The sequence below is a fragment of the Carassius auratus genome, chromosome 13, assembly GCF_003368295.1.
Source record: "Carassius auratus strain Wakin chromosome 13, ASM336829v1, whole genome shotgun sequence".
NCBI classification, from domain to species: domain Eukaryota; kingdom Metazoa; phylum Chordata; class Actinopteri; order Cypriniformes; family Cyprinidae; genus Carassius; species Carassius auratus.
The window spans coordinates 17,283,543-17,305,913 of record NC_039255.1 but is presented as its reverse complement, the minus strand read 5'-3'; the positions used below and the strand labels follow the sequence as shown (position 1 = coordinate 17,305,913).

At 39.4% G+C, this 22,371-nt stretch overlaps 2 protein-coding genes across 2 annotated transcripts in view; one reads left to right on the top strand and one right to left on the bottom strand.

Annotated features, from left to right (window-relative positions):
• The window catches only part of LOC113112894 (attractin-like), a 50,017-nt gene extending 47,519 nt beyond the window's left edge, over positions 1-2,498 (top strand). The window contains exons 28-29 of the mRNA XM_026278809.1: positions 424-538; positions 659-2,498. Coding sequence (XP_026134594.1) covers positions 424-538; positions 659-783 — 240 coding nt within the window. The 3' untranslated portion in view covers positions 784-2,498. The remainder of the gene's footprint in view (positions 1-423; positions 539-658) is intronic.
• Positions 2,221-22,371, bottom strand: part of LOC113112895 (GDNF family receptor alpha-4-like) — a 98,572-nt gene continuing 78,421 nt past the window's right edge. Inside the window, exons 2-8 of the mRNA XM_026278811.1 lie at positions 22,013-22,291; positions 21,644-21,724; positions 16,698-17,043; positions 15,412-15,521; positions 13,338-13,472; positions 8,325-8,497; positions 2,221-6,831 (exon numbers count right to left, since the gene is read on the bottom strand). Of these exons, the coding sequence (XP_026134596.1) occupies positions 6,697-6,831; positions 8,325-8,497; positions 13,338-13,472; positions 15,412-15,521; positions 16,698-17,043; positions 21,644-21,724; positions 22,013-22,291 (1,259 nt within the window). The 3' untranslated portion in view covers positions 2,221-6,696. The remainder of the gene's footprint in view (positions 6,832-8,324; positions 8,498-13,337; positions 13,473-15,411; positions 15,522-16,697; positions 17,044-21,643; positions 21,725-22,012; positions 22,292-22,371) is intronic.

Below are 22,371 nucleotides of genomic sequence, written 5' to 3'. Positions count from 1 at the left end.
AAACTTTCTATTCATGAAAACAATTTCTAAACCATGTATCGTAGTTTTCCGAAATATTAAGCAGCACAACAGTTTTCAACATTGATAATATAAATGTTTCTTGAGCAGCGGATCAGCATATTAGTGATTTCTGAAGGATTATGTGACACTGGAGTAAATTCAGCTTTGATATTACATGAATAAGTTACATATTCAAATATATTGAAATAGAAGTTATTTTAAATTGTAGTAATATAACACAGTATTACTGTAAATGAGCATAAGAGGCTCAAAAACATCAAAATCCTACTGACCCCAAACTTTTGAATGGTAGTGTAAAATATTCGATTAAAATTCACTCATTTTGCTATGCTGATCATTTTCTCTAGTGTTCTCTGGACCCCCCTGTATAATTTGTGTAACCGTTTCTCTTTTCTTTCACAGTCTGTACCTAAACCCATAGCTTTGGAGCCCTGTTTTGGGAATAAGGCAGCGGTGCTCTCCATCTTTGTTAGATTACCCAGAGGCCCCGGAGGTATTCCTCCTCCAGGACAGTCAGGTGGGTCGGCGAGCCAATGCTTTTTGCCCCCACACTGAGTGCTGAACATTTTTACACTCTCTGCTCCAAAGCCATTATACTAACGGTCGGAAACACCTCTTTGTCTTCCTCTCCTCTCAGGTCTGGCAGTAGCGAGTGCATTAGTGGACGTCTCTCAGCAGATGTGTCTTGGATATAAGGAGAAGTCGGGAGGGTTGCGTAGCCGCAAACAGCAGCCATTGGCACAGCCCTCCACCTGCATCTGACATTTACCCCTCGTCCTCTGACCTCGGACCCCTGCCAGGACTGAGCTTATGACAGGGTCTCATTCACAGAAGAAGCAGGGGGCCGGACTCTGATTGGAGAAACTGAACCTCTCCTGGTCCAAGCTAAGAGAACACTACAGGAATTGAACTCTTAATGTGACCCTGACTGAGAGGACTAATCCAGGGTCACTTTATAATATTTAACTTATTTCAGTTATTTTATTCCATTTTTACAATCAAGAGGAAGAATCCTTTGCACTGCTGCATCTCTATTGAAGGCAACACACACACACACACACACACACACTTTCCTTCTGGAGATTTCTTTGGCTGCATGGCTATAAGACAAAAACACATACGCATATACAGTACAGGAAATCTTTTAGGAGCCACAAATTGCTTTTATTTCTTAATAATTAATCAAATTAATAATGTAGGACTAAGACACTGCGAGTTGGTATGTTTACAAGCGTTTGACTCTACAAGTCATCTGTGACGTCTCTCCCAAGCTTTTCATCTTTTTCCCTTCCTTCCACTCTCTCTTGAATTACCTCCTTTCACGTTCATGTAGTGATCTGAGACATGAGTGTTCATGTTTGCCATAATGATTATGCTGCTTCTGCTTTTATTATTTACTACTTCTCTCTGATCGGAAATCTCAGCCCATTTTTCAGGCACATTGCAAGGAAGGAAGGAATAAAAGGCGACCGCAGGCAGGCAGCAGAGTGGAATTAGAGCAAACAAGAACCTTGTTTGGGTTCCTCAAAATGTCAGATGTCATTTTGGCCTGGCGAAGGATTATCTGCATACACAAATGCACAAACCTGGACCTGCGTCGGATACCAGGGGTATTCTCCAGGATATGGAGTGGATTGTCTAGTGCAAAGGAAAGGTCAGAGATGGAGTGAGCAAATGTGACATTATGGGATCTAAACTGGTGTAAGTGTGTGTAGCAGCACAGTTATTACACCTCTCATTATCCTGGTGTGCATTAGTGGGTGAGGACATGGCTGTATCCAGACCTCACAGATGATCTGCTCGCCGGTTCTTAGAGTGCTATGAATAAAGGGACACAGGTCACTAGACCAGAACAAATCATTTAGTATTGAGAGCCCAAACAGGATGTTATTAATCTGTCCATGATCTCAATGGAAAATTCATGTCCTGTGACACCCATCAAGTGTGAATGTAAGCTGGTCACAGACTGACGACTCATGATCTGTTAGGGCCCAAAAGGGAAAAACGCACACAAAGTGGTCTAATGAAAGGAGCTGGTCTCTCTTCCTTCAGATGGAAGCTAATTCTCACATTACTTTTCTCTGTAAGCCTCAAACAGTACTCCTCACACACCGACCGCGCCATCTATATACAGTCATACTGTAGATACAGATTCTGTAGTTTGTTAATATGTATAATGTAGCAGCGAGTGCACTCAAGTTTTTTTGTACATGGTGATGGAGAGTAATGTGAATGCAGTCTCTGTTGAATGACTTAATGCACTTGATGATGGGTGGAGTATCCCAGGCTTTTGAAATGTGACTGCATTGCAGCTTCTTTTGTATGTGAAATGGCGAATGTCCTGAACAAACTCTAAACTAGATGCCTACTTTAAGAAAAAATAATAAGACCTGGAAATTTAAACCTGACCTTGTAATCATATGTGTACATAAAGAATGCCATAGAACATTTTGTCTATAATTAAACGGTAAAATGAAGATGATTGCCTGTAAATCAATCAGTTTTTTTTATGTTGAGTGAAATTATATTGTTCTTTGTTAGCTCATCACCCTTCGTATGTTTAATGAGATAACAAACTGGCTTTTTTTTTTCACACTGTTGAGTAATTTATGTAGCCGAAGAGGAAATGGCACACTTATGGTACCGTGCAGTATCTAATGTACTTTGTTTTATCTTCATTGCATAGTGGCTGTTGTAAGCATTTAAGCTTTTCTCTCACAACAGGACAGATGAAATGCATTTGTTATCTCCTTATTATCAGCAGGCGGATGAGGATAAACAATACTGTGACAACTTCTTCCTCGGCATGAGCGTTTATCCAGTGCCTCTTCAGAGCTTTTCCAAATGGGATTATGAGGGAGCTGTCAAAGTCTCCCCACTCAGATGTATTACAGATACTTTACGTGTTTGACTATTAGCTATTATCACTATTAGTTGTATATTTGCGTTTTATCAAGCACATTAGCAGGAATCCAGAAAGAGAGGGTGAATATTCTTTTCACAAATCCCCTACTTAAAATAGTCATTCTGGCCTGTGGCGGCTCAGAGGTCTTGACCTTCTCGACTGAATGCAATGATTAAAATCGTGCATCATAATATTTGGCAAATTTCTGTTGAATTAATGTTTCATTGTAGTGAACATGTTTCAAGTTTAATTGCTACTGCATGATGTTTCTATTTCCAGAAGAAGAAAAAAGGAACATTCTTTAACATTACAGGACCCATGAAATCATTGTTTGGACTCATGCCGCGAGTACATCATCATGGAAATCACTCCATTTACTCGATTTTTACACAAATTGTAGTGAAGCCAGCATTCATCAAGCTCAGCCGCAAAGTTAATTTAAAATAATTTGGTTGACAGTTTAACGGTTCTGAAGCTTAAAGAGATCATCATTTACTCAACCTCACATTTTTCCAAACTTGTCCAAGTTTCTGTTGAGCACAAAAGATGTTTTGACGATTATTGGTATGTATATAGACACACACAGTCGAGATCAAAATCAGAGAACAATCTATAAATGCTTGATTTTTCCTGAAATATTGTTTATCTTCATCACTCCGAATTTGAAGGAATAGCTGTGGCCATAACACTGTTTGGCAAAATAGTCAAGATATTTCAACAAAAACCTTTATTTTGTTTAATACAGCGTGATCAAATTTAGAGAACAGTAACATTTTGGAGGTTTACAGTTGTTAGAAATTAGTAGGAAGTGTAGAGGCCCTTTTAGCACATCTTTAGCACATCTGCGGCCGCAGGACATCACTAGTTTCTCTCACTGCTGGTGTGATCTTAGCCCACTCTTCTTCCACTCTCTTTAAGAGTTGAATAACTGTAGTGGGTTTCTTAGCCATCATTTTGTTGCCAAGGATTTTCCAGAGATTTTCAGTAGGGTTTAGATCAGGACTCTGGGCCAGCCATTTCATTATTTCAATGTTCTCAGCGTCAATGAACTGCCTTACCTGTTCTGCAGTGTGACGAGGGCATTGTCTTGCATGAAAATTGCAGGCTGATTGGGAGATGTTTGCGGGGAAGGAACATGTTGCTGAAGGAGATTCTGATAAACATTGGCATTCACCTGCCATGTAGCTGTAGAAGAGGTCCAACTCCTGCTGCACAAAACATCCCCCAAAGCATGACACTTCCTCCTCCCCCTTTCGCTGACTATATGCACTCGGGGTTCAGTCTTTCCACAGTTTGACGCAGAACATAATGTTTCCCAATTGACCCAAATAAATTTAACTCCCTTTCATCAATAAATGAAACTTTGGACCAGGCAGTCAAAGCCTAGTGGTTTGAGAGTCAGACTTGAGACCTAAAGGTCGCTGGTCCAAGTCTGTACCATCAGGAGTTGTAGGTGGGGGAAGTGAAAAACCAGCGCTCTCTTCCACCCTCAATACCACAACTGAGGTGAGAACTTTGAGTAAGGCACCAAGCCCCCATATGCTCCTCGGGTGCTGCAAATAAAAATGGCTGCTCTCTGCTCCGAGTGTATGTGTACACTTGGATAGGTTCAATTCTGAATATGGGACACCATACTTGGCTCCACGTCCCATCACTTTTATCCTCCCTCCGCAGAACATGCTCCTCAGAAAAGGTGAGCTTGGATACTGCAGAGTGCTTTTTCAGTCCAATTTCTTTTAAATGTGCCGAGATCGATTCATACCACATTCATCACTGAACTGGCAAGCAATTCCAGCTGCAGTGTTGAACCGATTCCCCATCGAGAGTCTATGCATTGTCATGTCTTCTCATGCATTTGTCTTACATGGACGACAAGCATTTTTGGGAGAGCTGAATGAGCTGAATGTTATTGTAAAGATGCAATTTTCTCAATGGAAAAAAAAAGAAACTCAAATAAAATATTTTCAGCTAAGTGTCCACATCCATGTTGTCGTCCTCCTGAGTCAAGATATCCTTCAGATTTCCTTTGAGCATGTCTTGCGGCAGTATCACAACACTGTTACATGTGGGTGTTTGATTTTGTTTGAGGGTTCAGTCTGAAGGGCATTGTAGGTATGTGTGCTGGCCCAGACGATGTGCATAAGTGAAGATGCAACTACTGCGCTCCAAAAATAAATGAGGGTTACTTCACTCCCTCAGTTACTCATTACCCTCTCAGCTTGAACTGATCGGCAGGTCCACACACAATCTGCACGCCCAGAACTTGAAGATTCCTGCAGAATTACAACATCAGTCATTCACGAAGCCCCTATATTGCCACTTTTGGCTAATTTGGTAAAATTTGGTAAAGCTTTCATCTCCCTTTAAGAAATAAATATCACAGTATTTATCCCAAATCAAACATGTATGCCTTTCTTCTGTGGGGCAAACAAAAATGCATTTAAGTATTGGAAAATTTTCTGACTATTATTTTCCATATAACTATTGTCAATGATAATTATAGCATATTTTACCACATTAAAATCGACCGCTTGGGTTTTCCCCCAAAAAATCAATGCAGATTTTTGCTGGATCATAACAAACTGTATGATCTTACTCACTTCATGTACATATTTGGACACACAAGCATTATTCTGTACATCAGTATCTGGCAGGTTTATTTTTCATGAAATAACAAGTAAAATCCACAATTTCCACCCATTTGAGAGAAATGTCTTGCCCCGTTTTGTGATGCAGGTCACTGATTGGTCAGTAGTCTCTAGAGGTTGTTGGGGTCAACGCATTTACTTTTTTTACTCACCTTGTTTGTAATCACAGGACAATTGAGAATGAAAAAGCAACACAACTGCAGATGGCGAGTGCTCATAGGATGGGGACGCTGAAAACTGCCGTCAGTCACTTGAGAGAATCAATGGACCCTCATTGTGCTCATTTTGATTGGCTGAGACAAACAGTGAGTAAGGAGATGGGATAAAGCTGCTTGAATTCACATAAACAGGAAGTGTTTCGTTTAACAGGGTTTGTGCTTCTTTTTCTGTTTTGCATAAGCAGTATTTCAGGCACCCATATTCACAGGTGAAGTATACAAGAACTGCTCAGGTGATCATGGCATTCATAAAGACTCAAGAAATAACTCTTCTGCTCTTCATATCCCTGCCATTTTCTTAGCAAACGTGCACTCCACTCCAAGACTGCTGGGAGAAACAGCCTGTGGGATGAACATTTAAACAATACAGCCACATTACAAAAATAAAGACAGTCTCTGTAACCAACTGAAGCTCATGAAAGAGCCCAGTTTCCTTTCTCTTACCACTTGTTCATGTGCTTCTTCAAGCAAACATCACAAAACACACGTACCAACACTGTCCATTCGGAAGAGCTGGGTTCAAATAGATATTCAATTATGGATGATTTGATATTATTTTTGTGGTTGTTGATTTTTGTTGTGAAATGTGTAGCATTGTCCACCTGTTGACTACCTTTCAAGCACTTGCTTTGAAGAGAGGGGGGTTTTATTTCATATGGGCACCATCTTAAGTCCAAATTAAGAGTGAGACACACAATTATTTAAACCCTTGAAGTCCGTCATTGTGAACACCCAGACAATAAATCACTATGTTGCATTGAGGAATGGAACAGGGTTTCATACATTTAGAGAGTTTGGCAGTTCTTGCATCCTCTCCGACCGAATTATTGTGATGCGGAAGTCGAAACTCATGAACACACTCACGCTGTCCCAGTTCTGTGGTGCTTTGATTGGTTGCTTGATTTTAAAGTTGGAGAGCCAGCAGCAGGAAGGGGAGGAGCCACATTACCATGGTCAGGTGGGCTGCTCCAGGACTGGCGTCATAGGGATCAGGGGACGGGGGCGTGGAATCCCCCCACAGTCTGTCTCTCTCATTCATCTACAGAACAAAAAGAGCACATGAGAGCTTTAGATACATGATATGCTGTTGTTTTCATCTGTCTTCTTCCCTTTATTTCATATGTTACTGTTTTATTATCTCATCATTTCCTTTCAGTGCTTGATTCTGTCTTTTACAGGTATCGCAGACAGATACAGCACTAGATGGATGTGTCTCTGATGGAGCAGTGGTGGCTGGGTTCTGAAGCGTAAATGATGGAAACACAAGCAGCCACAAAAGTGTGTTTAGTTATAAAATACATGAACAGACTTCTCGACTTTTAAAAGGAAGGTAAAGACGTTTCCCAGGTCTTTTGATAAAAGTCTCAACAAGGCTGCATTTATTTTGATTAAAGAACATTAGTATGTTTAGTACGTGATATATCGTGTGAAATAGTATGTGTATTATCATTACAGTTTTAAATAACTTATATCTATTTTAATACCTTTTAAAATGTGATTTATTCCTGTGATGCAAAGCTGAATTTTCAGCATCATTTTTTTTTTTCAGGATTCTTTGATGGATAGAAAATCCAAAATAATATCATTTATATTAAACAGAAATATTTTTATAATATTATAAATGTCTTTACTTGCGATTGCACAAAAATATATATATTTATTTTAGAATAATAATAATACTGATCCCAGTAGTGTAGGTTATTTTACATGTTTCATCCTCAAAAGGCATGAAACAATATGCAGGAGAAAAGAATGTTTGCCTGAATATAAATACAGGTTTAGTTGAGAGAATGATTGGCTTCTGAGAGCATGAATCTTTCCATATTCAGTGTTAAATAATAATCAATTTTGGCATCATGTTTTTAATCACCACTTAAAGTCCCATGTAAAATCTGGATCCTGATTGAAACCAACTGAGAACCACTGCATTAGAAAATAAGAAAAAGCCAGTCTACAGTAAGGTGGTTTGCTGCTCTTTGCTGGTCTTCCAGTCTTGTCCAGACCATCTGACAAATCCCTAAACCCCTCTTAAACCACAAAACCAGACTAAGCTTGGTTAGGCAGGGAAAAAGACAACATTAATCTTGCCGGCTGGTTTCTTTCATCAGGGAGACTATAACACACATCTATGGCTTTGTTCCGACAGACATGAAAAGCATGTCTGACTCCAATCCATTTAGCTGTTTGCACTCTGAGCAGCAAAAAAAAAAAAAAAAATCCACTGTTTTACAAAACCAAACAATATCCATATGTGATTTGGAATCCGATTAAAATAGATTTTTTTTTTTCAAATGTGTTACAGTCTGGACAGTCAGAATGGATTTTAAGTCATTTTTGTAACACAATATGTATGCAGTGTCATATACAATGCAAATCAATGTTCGCTCACAAGGAAACACTGACGTGAAGGAATAGGGAACGTGAATGATCGGTTTTGACTGGTTTGAAAACTAGCAGGAACAGCAAGTTAAATGTTCAAAAGGCCTTAGAACGCATACTGGCACTCAAACCGACGGGGATAAAGGTCTGTACCTGTGTGGGAATCTGTGGACGCAGGATGTTCTGCTCGGTCTCCATGCCAGAACCAATGGTGGTAGTGGTGGTCTCGGAGCTGGTAACTGAGATCTGCTTGGTGTTGGAGCCCAAAGCTTGGTTTGTCGCAGATTTCAGATCTGTGTCATTCCCAAAAGCTAGGATGGCATTCTCTGTTTGAAAGGAGGGGAGAGAGTCAGATTCACAGGCCTGCCTTTTGCAGATGAACACACCTGGAAGGCAGTCATGCCTCAGTTAGCTTTCTCTTTCAGACATGTCTCTCTTTCAAAATGGGTTTGGATTTCGTCAACATGTTGTCTTACAATAACAACAACAAACCCATTCAGGGGAACCAGAGGGGACTGGCTTATATAGAAGTTATCCAGCATAAATGTTGACAGAACAGCATTCAGGATCATAAACTCCATCATCTGATTCATGCTCTAAATATAGTTTGTTTCTATAGTAGAATATACATCCCTATATTACCAATCAGCTAATCCTGCCCTCCAGAAATATAAAACAACACTCGCATTTCTTAACGGCTTGGCATTCGTCCTTATTTCTTTGCCCATGTCTTCCATTTTCTTTCTTATCTTTTATTTTCGTTCAGTGTGTTTTCCCTTAGGAAAGACTGAATGCATAAAATGGAGTGTGTACTTGAGTGTGCCTCTGTGCATGTGGGTTTGAAAGAAGTTTGATTACCTCCTGTATCTTCATGTTTAAAGCAAATCTTACCTGTACTAAAACATCTGTGTGTATTCATTTTGAAATATTCTTTACAGTCACCTGTGTACTGGCAAAATTACCTTCGATATTAAAACAAAATACATATTTCCAATCACACTCGTCTTCATTCCCCCTTTTTATTGGCTATATGTAGAATTATAGTGATAGGCCTATGATTAATTTCTGATTCATTTCCATTTGTCTAGTAGGTCACTTGTCTGAAATTACCATGGCGTGAAAGTCGCCTCAATTAAGACACAGCTGTGAGGTCGGCACTGGATATTACTCCATATTTGAGTCCATAGTATTTTCTGGCGCTGAGGAAAATATTTTGAGGGGGAAAAAAAGGAAAATTGGATTTATGAATGGTGAACAGTGGTGTGGTTGAGTGAATTTTCTTTTTTAATCGAAACACTAATTGCTTAATCTTTGTGATCTTACAGGAGAGATGAAGCTAGAGAGTGACTTTCACAGAGTACTTTACTGTACAATAGTGCCGCTTTAATATCAATAGTGCAGTATTATAAATATGTATAATGGATATTGCAGCTCTGTACAATTATCATCTCTGTTCTGTGTTATTTAGTTTTATTTATATACTATTATATTATTTATTAATATTTTGAATGTTTTATTTTAATATTTTGAGTTTAATTACAGTTTTTTTATGCGCTTTTGTTCTTTTTATTACCTTTTTTAATATTACTTTAACATAATTATGTAATTAATGATTCATCCTCATATCATTCCAAACCCACAAGACTAAGACTGAGTTCTTATGGGTTCAGAACAACAAGAGGGCGAGTAATTTTTGGGTGAACTAATGTTATCCCTTTAATCTTATTTTAAATCATATGTAATGGCAACATTTCTAATTTTAATTTGAATTGTTTTCATCTAATGTTTGCATTTTATTTTCAGCTTTTAACAAAACAATTTTAATATTTTAGTTTTAGTTAACAGCGTTTATATCTCCAATGAGGCAGTACAAAATTGACAATACAAAAATTAAACCGCCAGTAATACTGAAAAATGTATAATGAGGAAACCTTGCATTTTACATTTACATTTACATTTAGCAGATGCTTTTATCCAAAGCGACTTACAGTTCATTCAGGCTACACTTTTTGTACTAGTATGTGTGTTCCCTGGGAACTGAACCCACAACCTCTTGCGCTGCTTTTTTATGTCTGGTAAATTATATCCTTCAGGCCTTTAACCTGAAAACTTCTTGAACACCAATTGAAAGGAAATGAATTTACGCATAGCTCTGCTCTGTACATACAAGACAGTGTAAATACATCCCTCATGTATTTTGAAAGGCAGGGCAGGTTTACTGTTAGCATTAAGTTTACTGTAAGGAATATAATTTCTGTCAGTAAGTCTTCACCCCAGCCCACCTAAAGCCCTCATTATCTGACATTCATATCATAACAGTCATAACACTTCATGATCATGGGAGTGTTAGCAGTGGAGTAATATGGAGGAGTGTGAATGGTGTGAAGTTGATTAGTCTCTGAATGTTTAGCAAAACACCATGCATTGATACTAATTGAAGCTGCCCACTCGTAGCATTGCTGAATGACTTCTGGGAAACAAACCAATACAGTGGCTACATTCTCACAGGAGCAGAATACATGCTAAACAGATCCCTGTTCATACACCATTCGTGACAGCCGCATTTTATATCCAAAGTGAATTCATTAAAGTATACAATTCAATTATGAGAATGAGTTTGATACTATATGTGAAACAAAAGAGTTGACAACTCTTGCTAGACATCTAGCATAAAACATTAAAGCAGACACACCACAGCTCCAGAGATGGAGAAATATTTAATTGTGTTCTCACCACAGGTGACGTTTCGCGCTTAAACGCTCTTCATCAGACATCTAGAATAACAATGCAAGCACTCTTGGAATGGCATTGGACTGGAACTGAAAGATGCGATATAAAATCTTGATATTTATTATACCTCCATGTCATTCTTGTCTAATTTTGAAAATACAGGACAATCTGCAAGTCATATATGTTAGTGAATGCAATGATCAGTTTCAAGCAAAGAGTGTGTGGTCTATGTATACTCTCTGTCTCACACTAGACAGGATAAAATAGTGGACTTCTAAGTGATCAAGGTGTAAATGGTAGCAGCTAACAGGGGAGAGTAAAAGTGGTGATTCCTCTCTGACCCCCGCAGGACTTTAGAAGCAACTGACCCTTTCATAAGCGCCACCTCCCATCACTCACACAGGATGCCCACCTTTGTCTTTGGATGCTCAGATTTGGACGGAATAGTTTTTGAGCATATTATCTGCCATTAATGTCATGTGATCAATTTCTCAGGAAAATGACAGCACTGACTGGCTGATTTATTCATAATCCCTTCACTAATGACTATCCTGAGCTGTGGCCCAAGCAAAAAAAAAAAAAAAAAGTGCATTTCACTATAAAAATTTTTTTAATGGAGATTTGTGTGTCCAGCTGTTGTAGTTCGAGTGTCTAGCAGCGAGGGCTAACAAAGTCTCTCTTAACCGAGATGTTTTTCTTACATTTGCTGAAATTAGGTGTACAATTGTAAAAAAAAAAAATTAAAAAAAAAAAATTATCTGTCGTTGTCCTTTAAGGAAAGGAAATATTCCATGAGAAACTGTTAATTGACTGCTTCAGAATTTAAATAGCCTATACGCAAACATGAGCACAAAACCCTTCCTAATGTTTTTGTCACTATGGTATTATGAAAGTTTTAGTTACTTTCACTTGAATCAATTCATAAATGAATAAACATTTTGTTATTAGCATTTTACACACTTACACACACAGACACACACACACTTAGCAGTTACTGCTTACTCACTGCCCAGAGACAGGAAATGAGCCATCACTTTTCCTGCACATTTCTCATCAAAACACTCATCACTCATTCTAGACCGCATTGAGAAGCCTCTTACGAAACATAAACTTCACGTGTTTACTACATTAGTGAATCACCCAATCACTTCCATCTAATTGCATGTCTTCTAGCTGTTGGCCCACTGACTTCAGCTCTTTTTTTAGCAGTCCAACTGAGTGAAGAAATTCTTGTAATACTTGTCCAGTATTTCATAGTTGTCCCAGGGGTACCCTGATGGTTTGGGGGCTGGCGTAGCCAGCAAAACTAGTTCAGTAACAGCTGAGGTGAGGACTAGCCTCAATGGACTCACTTTCAAAAAGCTCTTTCAGCTGTTTCCCTCCATCCTGTGCTACTTCTGTCCTGTGTGCTACTCTCCGGCTGTCTCCGCTCCATTAGTTTTACTGCAGGGAGCCAAATTATGCTCAATTACCAAGACACCAGAGGCTGCGCTTAGGCTTGAATCAGCACACATACACACCGACCCAGCACTCTGGACTGCCCCAAGACCCTCAGATAGAATAGAGAGGGATGCTGGAAACTGGACGCTGCAGTTTTGAAAATGCCAGAAATACCTTCGAGGAGCAAGATCACACTGAAGCGTTTCTGGATCAGAGCTAAAGCTAATCTCCAGGATCTCAGTGGTCAAATGCAGCACCACCCCACCTGTGAAACGGATGTGTTTACATGGTTTGTTTGTTATTAGTGGCTCAGAGATGCAGCGGACCATGAGCAGAGCACACCGCTGAAGATATCCAGTGCTCCTGATGACTGTTAATGCCTCATTACCGACAGGCATTGAAACTTCATAACGAGTTTTCTGTCAGTGCTGCTGAATGCACAATAATAGTGCTGACTGTGAAGAACAGGGATGCAAATAACTCTCTCTGCGGACTCTTGTGTTGCATCACCTGGGTCTATTTTCTATCAATTGGAGTATATGAGTGTGGAACAGTCCCTGTATCCATATATGCACCCTTCTACACACATGCAAAAGGTGAATTGGCTGTATTGATGATACAGCAGATGGACGAAACCCAGATGAAATCCTACTTCTGCTGGGATTCTGAAGCAAGGGAACAATGAACCCCTTTGCTTTCCCATGAGGCCATACTGTATACTGTAAGTGTAGGTTTTGGGACAGGCCCAGTATTGTTTTTACAGTTGTTGTATCATGGGTCAAAGGACAATGCCAAACTAGTAGATGTGTGGGAATGACGTGTGGAAATGCTACTACACAAGCTACTTTAGCCAGGAAGTGATGAAACAGGCTATATGCTCTGCACATGATTTCTGTGCCTCCCTCTCATTTCCCCCCTCCAAGTGCAAAAGGGACCCTCCAGCAGTGATTGTAATGTTTATTTGTGATATAGGACAGAGGAGAGGTTTTTACTCACTCAAGCAATTGTTGTCATGGAAATGGCCGAGGAAGTGGTTGCACTGATCTCGGAAATTCCCACTAGCCACACAAGAGCACCATGGTCCCACACTGGATGTAGAGTTATCTAGGTAGTTTGGAGTGATAATGCCACCTGCAGGGAGAGATAATGAGAGAAGGAGAGAGTGAGACCGAAATAACACAGAACAGAACATCAGTTGCAAAACAGAAATCCAAATGCAGGTTAAGTCTACCTGTGTTGCATAAATGCAGCATCCATCTGTCATACCCGAGATATGATTTTCTCGCTACTTGTGACCAACACTCTTCCACCTTCCACCAGCACAAAGACACTTTCACCTTTCTGAAGTTAAATTGTTTGTTGTATTTTAACGCAATCACATTGTGTTATTCTATAAGCCCTTGGCTAAAACGGATATGAAAAGCTCTGTCAATCTTTATCTTGCGTGTGGGTTACATGAGTGCGCTGGAACATTGATTGCAGTGGATATAGGTCCGTACCTCTCAGAGCTCTGTCTTTGTTCAGCAGGGGAGGAAAATGACAGTGCTTTTTCACTGTGTGAGTGAGTGAGTGTTGAAGGTGTAGGCTGAAAGCGGGAAAAGTGGAGGTGCTGCACTCCAGAACTCTATGGTCTGATAGGGACCTGTTTAAACACATTGATTTCTTTTGTCCCAGAACACAAAAGCGTAAAATCTTCACAACCGTTATGGGAAATACTGCCGTGATGACTAACAGCCAGAGTGCTTGGTCTCTCTTTGTCTTTGCCACCTCTGTCTTGCCGTCTTTGACTTATACATTTGTTAATGTCATAAACTCTTTTGTAGGTCTCATTAACAGCAGATCTTATTCACTATTCTGTTAAACATTTGTCATTATTGACAGTCTACCCCACATCCTTGCACACCTTATTGAAGAATATATGAAAAAGATTCAAAAGCTTCGGTGCAGGGGAAGACTTTCTGGGTGCTGTCACTTTAATGTTTTTTTGCCAAGTCCATTTGTAATCTGAGTTCAGTTTGTTTCTGGTACTAACAACATGTGAGCCTCTAACTGATGACATAAAATTTGCTTGACTGCACGTCCCTGGTCACATTTATTATAGTGAAATGTGTCTCATAGCTGCTTGTCTCCAAATAAATTGCCTTCGAAAAAGCAGCCCACATTGTTTTTCCTGCATCTTTTGCAATACCTTCACAGACAAATGCTGTGAAGCACTGAAACAAAAGGTTTAGTAGAATCGTTGCTTGATTATAGTGGTAAACAGCCGCCAATAGTAGTTATGGTAAAACTTAAGTTAATCATTAATCAGACCCAAAAGTACTCTGGTTCGTACCGAGCCACAGAACCAAAAAACAGAGTTTAGAGGAGGAGAAAAAAATTATATGGACTGTATATGCAGCTACATATACCACAAAGCAACATGATTGTGATGTCACAGCAGATGGTGTTTAATTTATCCCCACCTATCACAACTCTAATATATTATATATATTTGAGATTTAATCATAAAATACTTGCTTCCTATAGGATGTTCCAGTTTAACCCATTGCAAGGGTTCTGCCAGTATTTGGCCCTTGAGAAATATAAACAATGACATCCATCTGAGTCAGCAAGATGGAGGGAAGTTAGCAAGGGAAGGACATAAAAAAGTTTTTTTAAAATGTTTTTAAGAAAGGTGTGTTGGGGCAGGTTAGAGCTAAATTCTGCAGGACAATGGCCTTCCAACGCCAGAAGTGGACACCCCTGACTTAAAAGCTTAGTTCATTTGGATCCCACTGACTGTCATCGTATAGACAAAAACAACTGAAGCATTCTTCAAAATATCTTCTGTTGTGTTCTGCAGAAGTCATACATGATTGTAATTGTAGTATATGCATCACATGCATTGTTGATAAGGCCCAATAAACCCCCAAAAGCTTGTGTCTCGGTGGTCACCTCGTCTAAGAATTCTACCTGTGGGTGGATAAGATTGTAATGCCAAGTCTGATAAGAATATAATGCCCATAATTCTAATCTACCGGACTGGTGTATGTGATAAGCCGGGGTGGACTAAGTTGCCCAGAGTTCTCACCTATCAGGCCGGTGTACGCAACAAGGCAGGCTCCATAATTTTCTTGCTGGCAGCCGCTGGCAGTAAGCTCGGAGGGTTGGCAGTCGTGCTGGAACTGAGCCCAGCGAGACCTGAGGGAACCAAAACAGCACATCCATCATCCAGCCAGTCAGCAAACCCTCAGAAACATGCAATCGCACAAACACTTTCCTCTATGCCACCTTGCATTATATGTGTAGAAAGGGCTGCATACTATGTTTTGTTTTGTCCTCTTCTGTTCTGTTTAGAAAGATTTTACACCAACACACTCCACTCTATTCTCAGTCATTTTCTCTTTTTTTCAGTCCCCTCCCCACTACATAGACTCTGCACAGTTCCGATTCATTCGTTTTGCTCTCATTTTAATCAGAGACATGACTGCAATTCAGAATTCTGGAGAACTGCCAGATCCTCAGCAGACGGAAACTCAGCCGACAGCGACCATTTATATGCAGCACACATTCTGACAGTACTCTGGTGACCAATCAATCATTTAACCAGGTCAGTCTCAGAGGAATTACCCACATTCCCTGCTGATTTCTTATGCTAACTGGCTGTTGTGGCCGTAAGTGATCTCCTCTTGTGTAATGTGTTGTGTCAGCAGACTGTTTGCTAGCCGTGTGTAAGCATGATGGTTGATCGATGGCAGAGACTGATGAAGTCCTTTGTGTTTGTGATGTGACAAGTGGGAGGCTCAAATATGACCAATCAAACTCTGCTCTGATCCCTGTAGAGTGACTGCAGCTGTACAGACTCATAGTGGGACTCAATGTGTTCAATGGATCTGTGTCTCTCTGTTTGTTCGTAGTGAACAGATAAAGTAACAGGGAGAGTAAATACTTCCTATACTTTTATTATGCTTATGATGTAGTCTTCTGTCTATATAAGCTTGATTTTTCACCAGCTTTGAAGCACCCTTACATCTATGGGATGTAATGGCAAGTTGACTGGTGAGTTATGAGTGAATCTCATGTGAGTTTACATTATTTTAAACACACAAACACACACACACAAACACATACGTATATATATATATATATATATATATATATATATATATATATATATATATATATATATATATATATATATATATATATATATATATATATATATATATAATTATTTGTATTTTTTTTTTGGAAAGGAACAAAATAACTTTTGTGCACCTTTATATATTGCTCCCTACAGAGCACAGAGCTTCAATCTTCAGGCCCTTCAAAAGAGCTTGATTGTATTTATAGCAGTCGTTTTCACACAATACCCACTTGCACACATAGTCGGCCTCGCAAACTCGAAGTTGAGCCAGGCAATTGGGTTTTTCCCTTTCTTCATATGAGCATGCAGGCACAATGGTCTGGCGTCGTCTCTCTGCGCATGCCGTGTCGGAGCACGGACAGAAGAGCAGCTCATGCGTGTAGTCGGGTGGCACGCGGTCAAAGAACTTCCTCAGTGCTTTGCTGCAGCGTGCTCTGTTGCAGGGCCCGGCTCGTGCTGATGGGGCGATGCACGCCGACACATACTCCGTGCGTAGTTTCTGACACGTCTCATCGACATTACAGGCCTTGGCAGCATCCAAACAACGGTTCACTGTTGTCATACCCACCTCAGACTCTGAAAGGAAGGAGAGAGAGAAGGCTTGTGATTTCAGAGTGTAAAGAGATTAGCATGTTAGTTACACTTGCCTACTCTGGAGTACAAACAAAAAGGTAGTTGGAGTGGCTGCAGTCGCTGTCCAGTGCTGAAACTGAAGTCTGTATTCAAGATATCACTGAATTCCAAACCACAATCGCCAGATATGGCATTATTTACCAACCAACATAACATTATTTGTACACAAAGCCAAAATAATGCAATGCACCAACTCCATCTCATATGAAACTGTAATTATTTTGCGAGAGCTATCTCCTTTATCTCTTTCTCTCTTTTGTCTTATTTATTTCCTTCCTTTCTTTTTCTTCTATCCTTTCCTGCTTTCTTTTCCTCTTCTTTTCCATTTCCCAAACCAAGCCATCAATTGGGCATAAGCAAATTGTCCCTCCCTCCCTTCCTTTCTTTCTTGCCTTCTTTCTTTGCTTCATTACTTTGCTTCTTTTATTGGTTTCCTTTTTTCCTGTCTTTCTTTGCTTCCTTCCTTGTTTTTCTTTTCTTCTTTCTTTTCCCCTTCTATTCCATTTTCAAAACTTAAACGTCAGTAGGGCATAAGCAGATTGTATAAAAATGTACAAATGCAACTAATTACTAATTAGCCACTAATTTGTATAAAATGCAATCAAAGTTACAAATCACCACAAGAGTGTATTAAATCATTTACAAAAGCCTTCCAATTTAATAACTAGTCATCTTTTATATTGCCTAATCAATAAGCCAAGGGAAGATATAAGTTTAGTCCCAGACTGTGAATTTTCACAGCGGCCTTGTCCAGCTGTCAGAGCGGCATGCGTTTTGGAGGTGTGCTCTTGCTCATTGTACTAATGAGGGTTGAGGTTCATACAGAACGTCTCTTTCTCTCATGTTCTAATGAAGGTTTGAGTTTGTCTGCTCTAAGAGGATGTGAGTCTGGGGGACCTGTGTGCTGCTAATGAGTAGAGCTTGAGTGAGAATGAAAGTTGAATGAGTCTGGTCTCTATCTCTGAGCAGGTCCCAGCTGAGACTGGCTGCTGCTTCATTTTTCATATCAGACTAATGTTGGCCGCAGAGACCCTGCCAGTATTTCACTGCCATAGAGCTCGCTTTCTCTCTCTCTCTCTCTCTCTCTCTCTCTCTCTCTCTCTCTCTCTCTCTCTTCCCCCATGAGCTGTAGAATTTTTTAACCACTGCCCTCTTCACTGTCATCTTTTTTCTTCTTCTTGACCTCTATATCAATGTTCGTATCAAAGTATAAATAATCATTCTTTGCTTTTCTTCAGTTTGTTTCCTTCCTTCTTGTTTCCTTTTTATTTTGTTACTTCTTCATTTATTCTTTCTCTACTTTCTTTCCCCCTTCATTTCTTTATTTTTCATTCCTTCACTTGCTTGTTTCCTTCCTTTCTTTTTTCTTCCCTTATTTCTTATTTCCCTTCTTTCTTTTTCACTTTTTAATTAAATGTTTCCATCCCTTATCCTTCCCTTCCTTCCTTACTTCTATGGCTTTTTTGCTTTTTCTTCCCTCTTTCCTTCCTTCCTTCATTCTTTTATTTCTTACTTTACTTTCTATACTTCCTTCATTTGCTTGCTTCCTTTTCCCCCCTTATTCATTTCCATTCATCTGTCCCTCTGACCATGCTTTGTGGTTTCCTTCCTTCCTTCCTTCCTTCCCCGTTTTGGACCTGCAGTCGCAAAAGCACGATCACCTCGTTTTTTAAGTTTACATCTAGGCACGTTGAGTGGATCATAAGATCTCAATATTCTAGAAAGGGTGTATGGATGAAGCAGGTCTGTCAGGTACTGAGGGGCCAAATTGTTGAGGGCTTTATGCACACATAGAATAATTTTAAAATAAACTATATATTTGTTGGGTAACCAATGCAATGCTGATAAATTAAGAGGTATACTAGTGGAGGATGGATGACCAATACGAACACTAAAACATCTGTTGGTCAGGTAGAAATGGGTAGGACTGTGCCACACAGACAGATGTCTCAAAATGCTCCAAATTTAAGCATTTATAAATTAAAGTTTAAACTTACAAGTATATTTAACTTGGTAAAACTGGTTAGGTTTACAAGGATTCTTTAAGTAAATGTCAAAGTCATGATCCCATTGGTCCCATCATGGACTTGGGCATGAATAATTAATTCACTGTTTTTTAAAGTTCTATTTACACTGTTTTATGGTTGCTTTTGTTATTAGGTTTAGTAGGTTGCTGTTTTGTGACATTTGGAGATAATTTCTACTCAAAATAACCCATTCATACTCAAACACTATCCACTTATTGTTACTGTCACTGTGTATTGTGTACCAAGTCTTAAGGACCCTGTGTTCATTTCATGAATAACTTTGAGTAAACATATTATCTTAAAAAGGATTACAAGCCATCTACTTGCTTACTTACTGTGCTAAATTGTTTGAGAAAAGTTTACAAACCATGACTGAGTGAAATGTACTTGAATATTGCAGAGTAAACTTAAAATAAGTAGAAATTACTTATTAAACTCTTACTGACTGTTAAATTTACATTTCCTTTTACATTATGCTAATTTTACATAACTTAGTTAAGTAGATTCTACTTAATTCCATACTTACATTTTACTTAAAAAATTTGTGTGCAATTATTTTTTCTGTTTCACATCTTACTTTCATTCTTCTGTTCCTTCTTCCATGCTTGTTTGTTTCTCTTCTTTATTCATTATCTTTAATCATTATTTTTCTTTGCTGTCTTTCTATTTCTTTCTTTCTTTCTTTCTTTCATATTCAAGGAATTCTGCTCAAAATCTGTTTCAGCGAGATTACTTTCTCATACATCATTAATGGATTTTGCAAGCTTGTAATCAAAACCAATATTCTGGACCCTAGTGCTCATTATATTGCTGTAAACGGAGATTCTAGATGTACTGTAAGTACACCAGAGTTTGTTAGGACCAATCAAACTATTATTACAGGCCTTAGACTTCAGACATATACACTTACACTCTTGAATATATTTCTAAAATGAAATATGTACTGTATCTTTCAAAGAAAATCTGTATTTTTCAAGGTTAATATACAGTAATTCATCCAGTAAAATACACTGAAAGCCTTATGCCATATGAAGGAGATATGAATGAACAAACACAGAAAAAAAAAAGAACAAAAGTACTTGTTTGGATAAGTGGAGGTCCTTTTAATTTGAGTCTGTAATACTGAAAGAATAGTCTGTTACAAAGTCATTATAATGTTAAGAATTAATTTATCACTTATATAATAAATTATATAAAGGGGAAGTCGTGGCCTAATGGTTAGAGGGTTGGACTCCCAATCAAAGGGTTGTGGGTTCTAGTCCCGGGCCGGATGGAATTGTGGGTGGGGGGAGTGCATGTACAGCTCTCTCTCCACCTTCAATACCACGACTTAGGTGCCCTTGAGCAAGGCATCGAACCCCCAACTGCTCCCCGGGCGCCGCTGCATAAATGGCTGCCCACTGCTCCTGGTGTGTGCTCACAGTGTGTGTGTGTGTGTGTTCACTGCTCTGTGTGTGTGTGTGCATTTCGGATGGGTTAAACGCAGAGCACAAATTCTGAGTATGGGTCACCATACTTGGCTGAATGTCACTTCACTTATATTTTTAATATAATATACTATATATATATATATATATATATATATATATATATATATATATATATACAGTGGGGCTCGAAAGTTTCGAAATTTTTCCCAGTTTTGTCTTTTTACTATAATTTTTTCTGTGTGCATCTCTCCCACTTTTCTGTAGCCTCCTCTTTCTAACTTTGACACTTTTGTTGATCTTTGTTGTCTCTTCTGAGCCAGTTTGTTAAACGCTCACAGTGTTTGAGAGTAGAAAGCAGCCATCATTAAAAGTCATGCATGAATGACCGACATTACTTTCATTACTTTGAGGAAATCATTCTCTGTCCTATCCCCAAGAGTTTAAATGTTATTTTACGTGCGTCTGCTTGGACTCAAGTGTGTCTATGAGTGTGTGTGCACAAGAGAGATGATGAGTAAATGGATCATTATGTGCTGCCCTCAGGGTCCATAAAATTCAGCTCATGCCTTAAGCACCCCATAAACTAAGGCTGACAAACTGACAGTTTTAGTCTTGTGGCTCCTCCAAAAATAAGTTTCGAAACTAGGTACAGCTCTATTTTGAGTGAATGTAATGAGATGGGAGAGAGATTTGAAAGTGATGAGCGAAAACCTTGATTAGGAAATGAAATTCTGAGATAAATCGTCTGACTGTTTAAACTTTGTTAGGTCTGTCTGAGAGTCTTTGGCCCACATCGAAATGTTTGTTCTGCTCATGACAGGTCCCTGATGCATGCCTTTTTTTTTGTAGGAAATGCAGTTTATCATCAACGGTGCAGATGAATGCCAACTATGTTATATCCAAGTACTGTACATTAAACAAAGCATCATGTTTTGCCATTGTAAGCTATTTAGCTCTGCCCTATTAATAACTCTTCACTGCTAATGCTTGGCATAGAAGTGACAAAACACATCGTGATCAGTTCCAAATACCAATTACAACACCATAGTACATAATCGGCATAGTTTGTCTGTGCAAATCACTGACCTGCAGCAATGGAGGCCAGGCGAACATAATCAAAGCCTCGCTCGACAGGCTCATAGGGGTAATTCTCCACCAGGCTCAGCCCTGTAAATGCACACACAAACAGGGTTTTTTGTGGCTATGGAAACAGAGTATTTTTGTGTGTGTGTGTCAGTGAATTAATGAGATTGTCACAGGTAAAAGTTCAGTTTGAAGTAATGCTTCTATAATACTAAACTGGCTAGGATATTAAAATGCAGCGTCTAATTAGCATCTATTGAAGTGGTTTCCAGGGACTGCGTGGGTGCAGGTATTAGAACTTGTAATTGCACCATTGCGCGAGCGAGTGCTTTGTATGTGACAAAGGAAAATTATGAATATGGATTTGCTCACCGTGCAGCACGGACTGCTTGAGACTCCAGTAGATGCTAAGACAGTTTTTCTCTCTCTTCATACCCCGTTTGCACTGGCATCGGTGTAGGGGACTGGACAGCAGGGCCGTCACTGCGTTCTCACAGTGGTTGCGTGCACCCGGTCCCAGCTTCACACTTCCACCGCCTGCAACACACTGCCGCAGCGTTCTCAAGCGTGGGCTGCATGCCTCGTCGCTGGAGCACGAATCCCCCGCAGTGAGACAGTCCCACCGGCCCCCGGACACCAGTCGTGACACCCCTGCACAGATCATTTACAGTACATACAGATGTTCTCATTAACACTTTACCACATTAGTTAATGATAGTTGCATGTAAAGG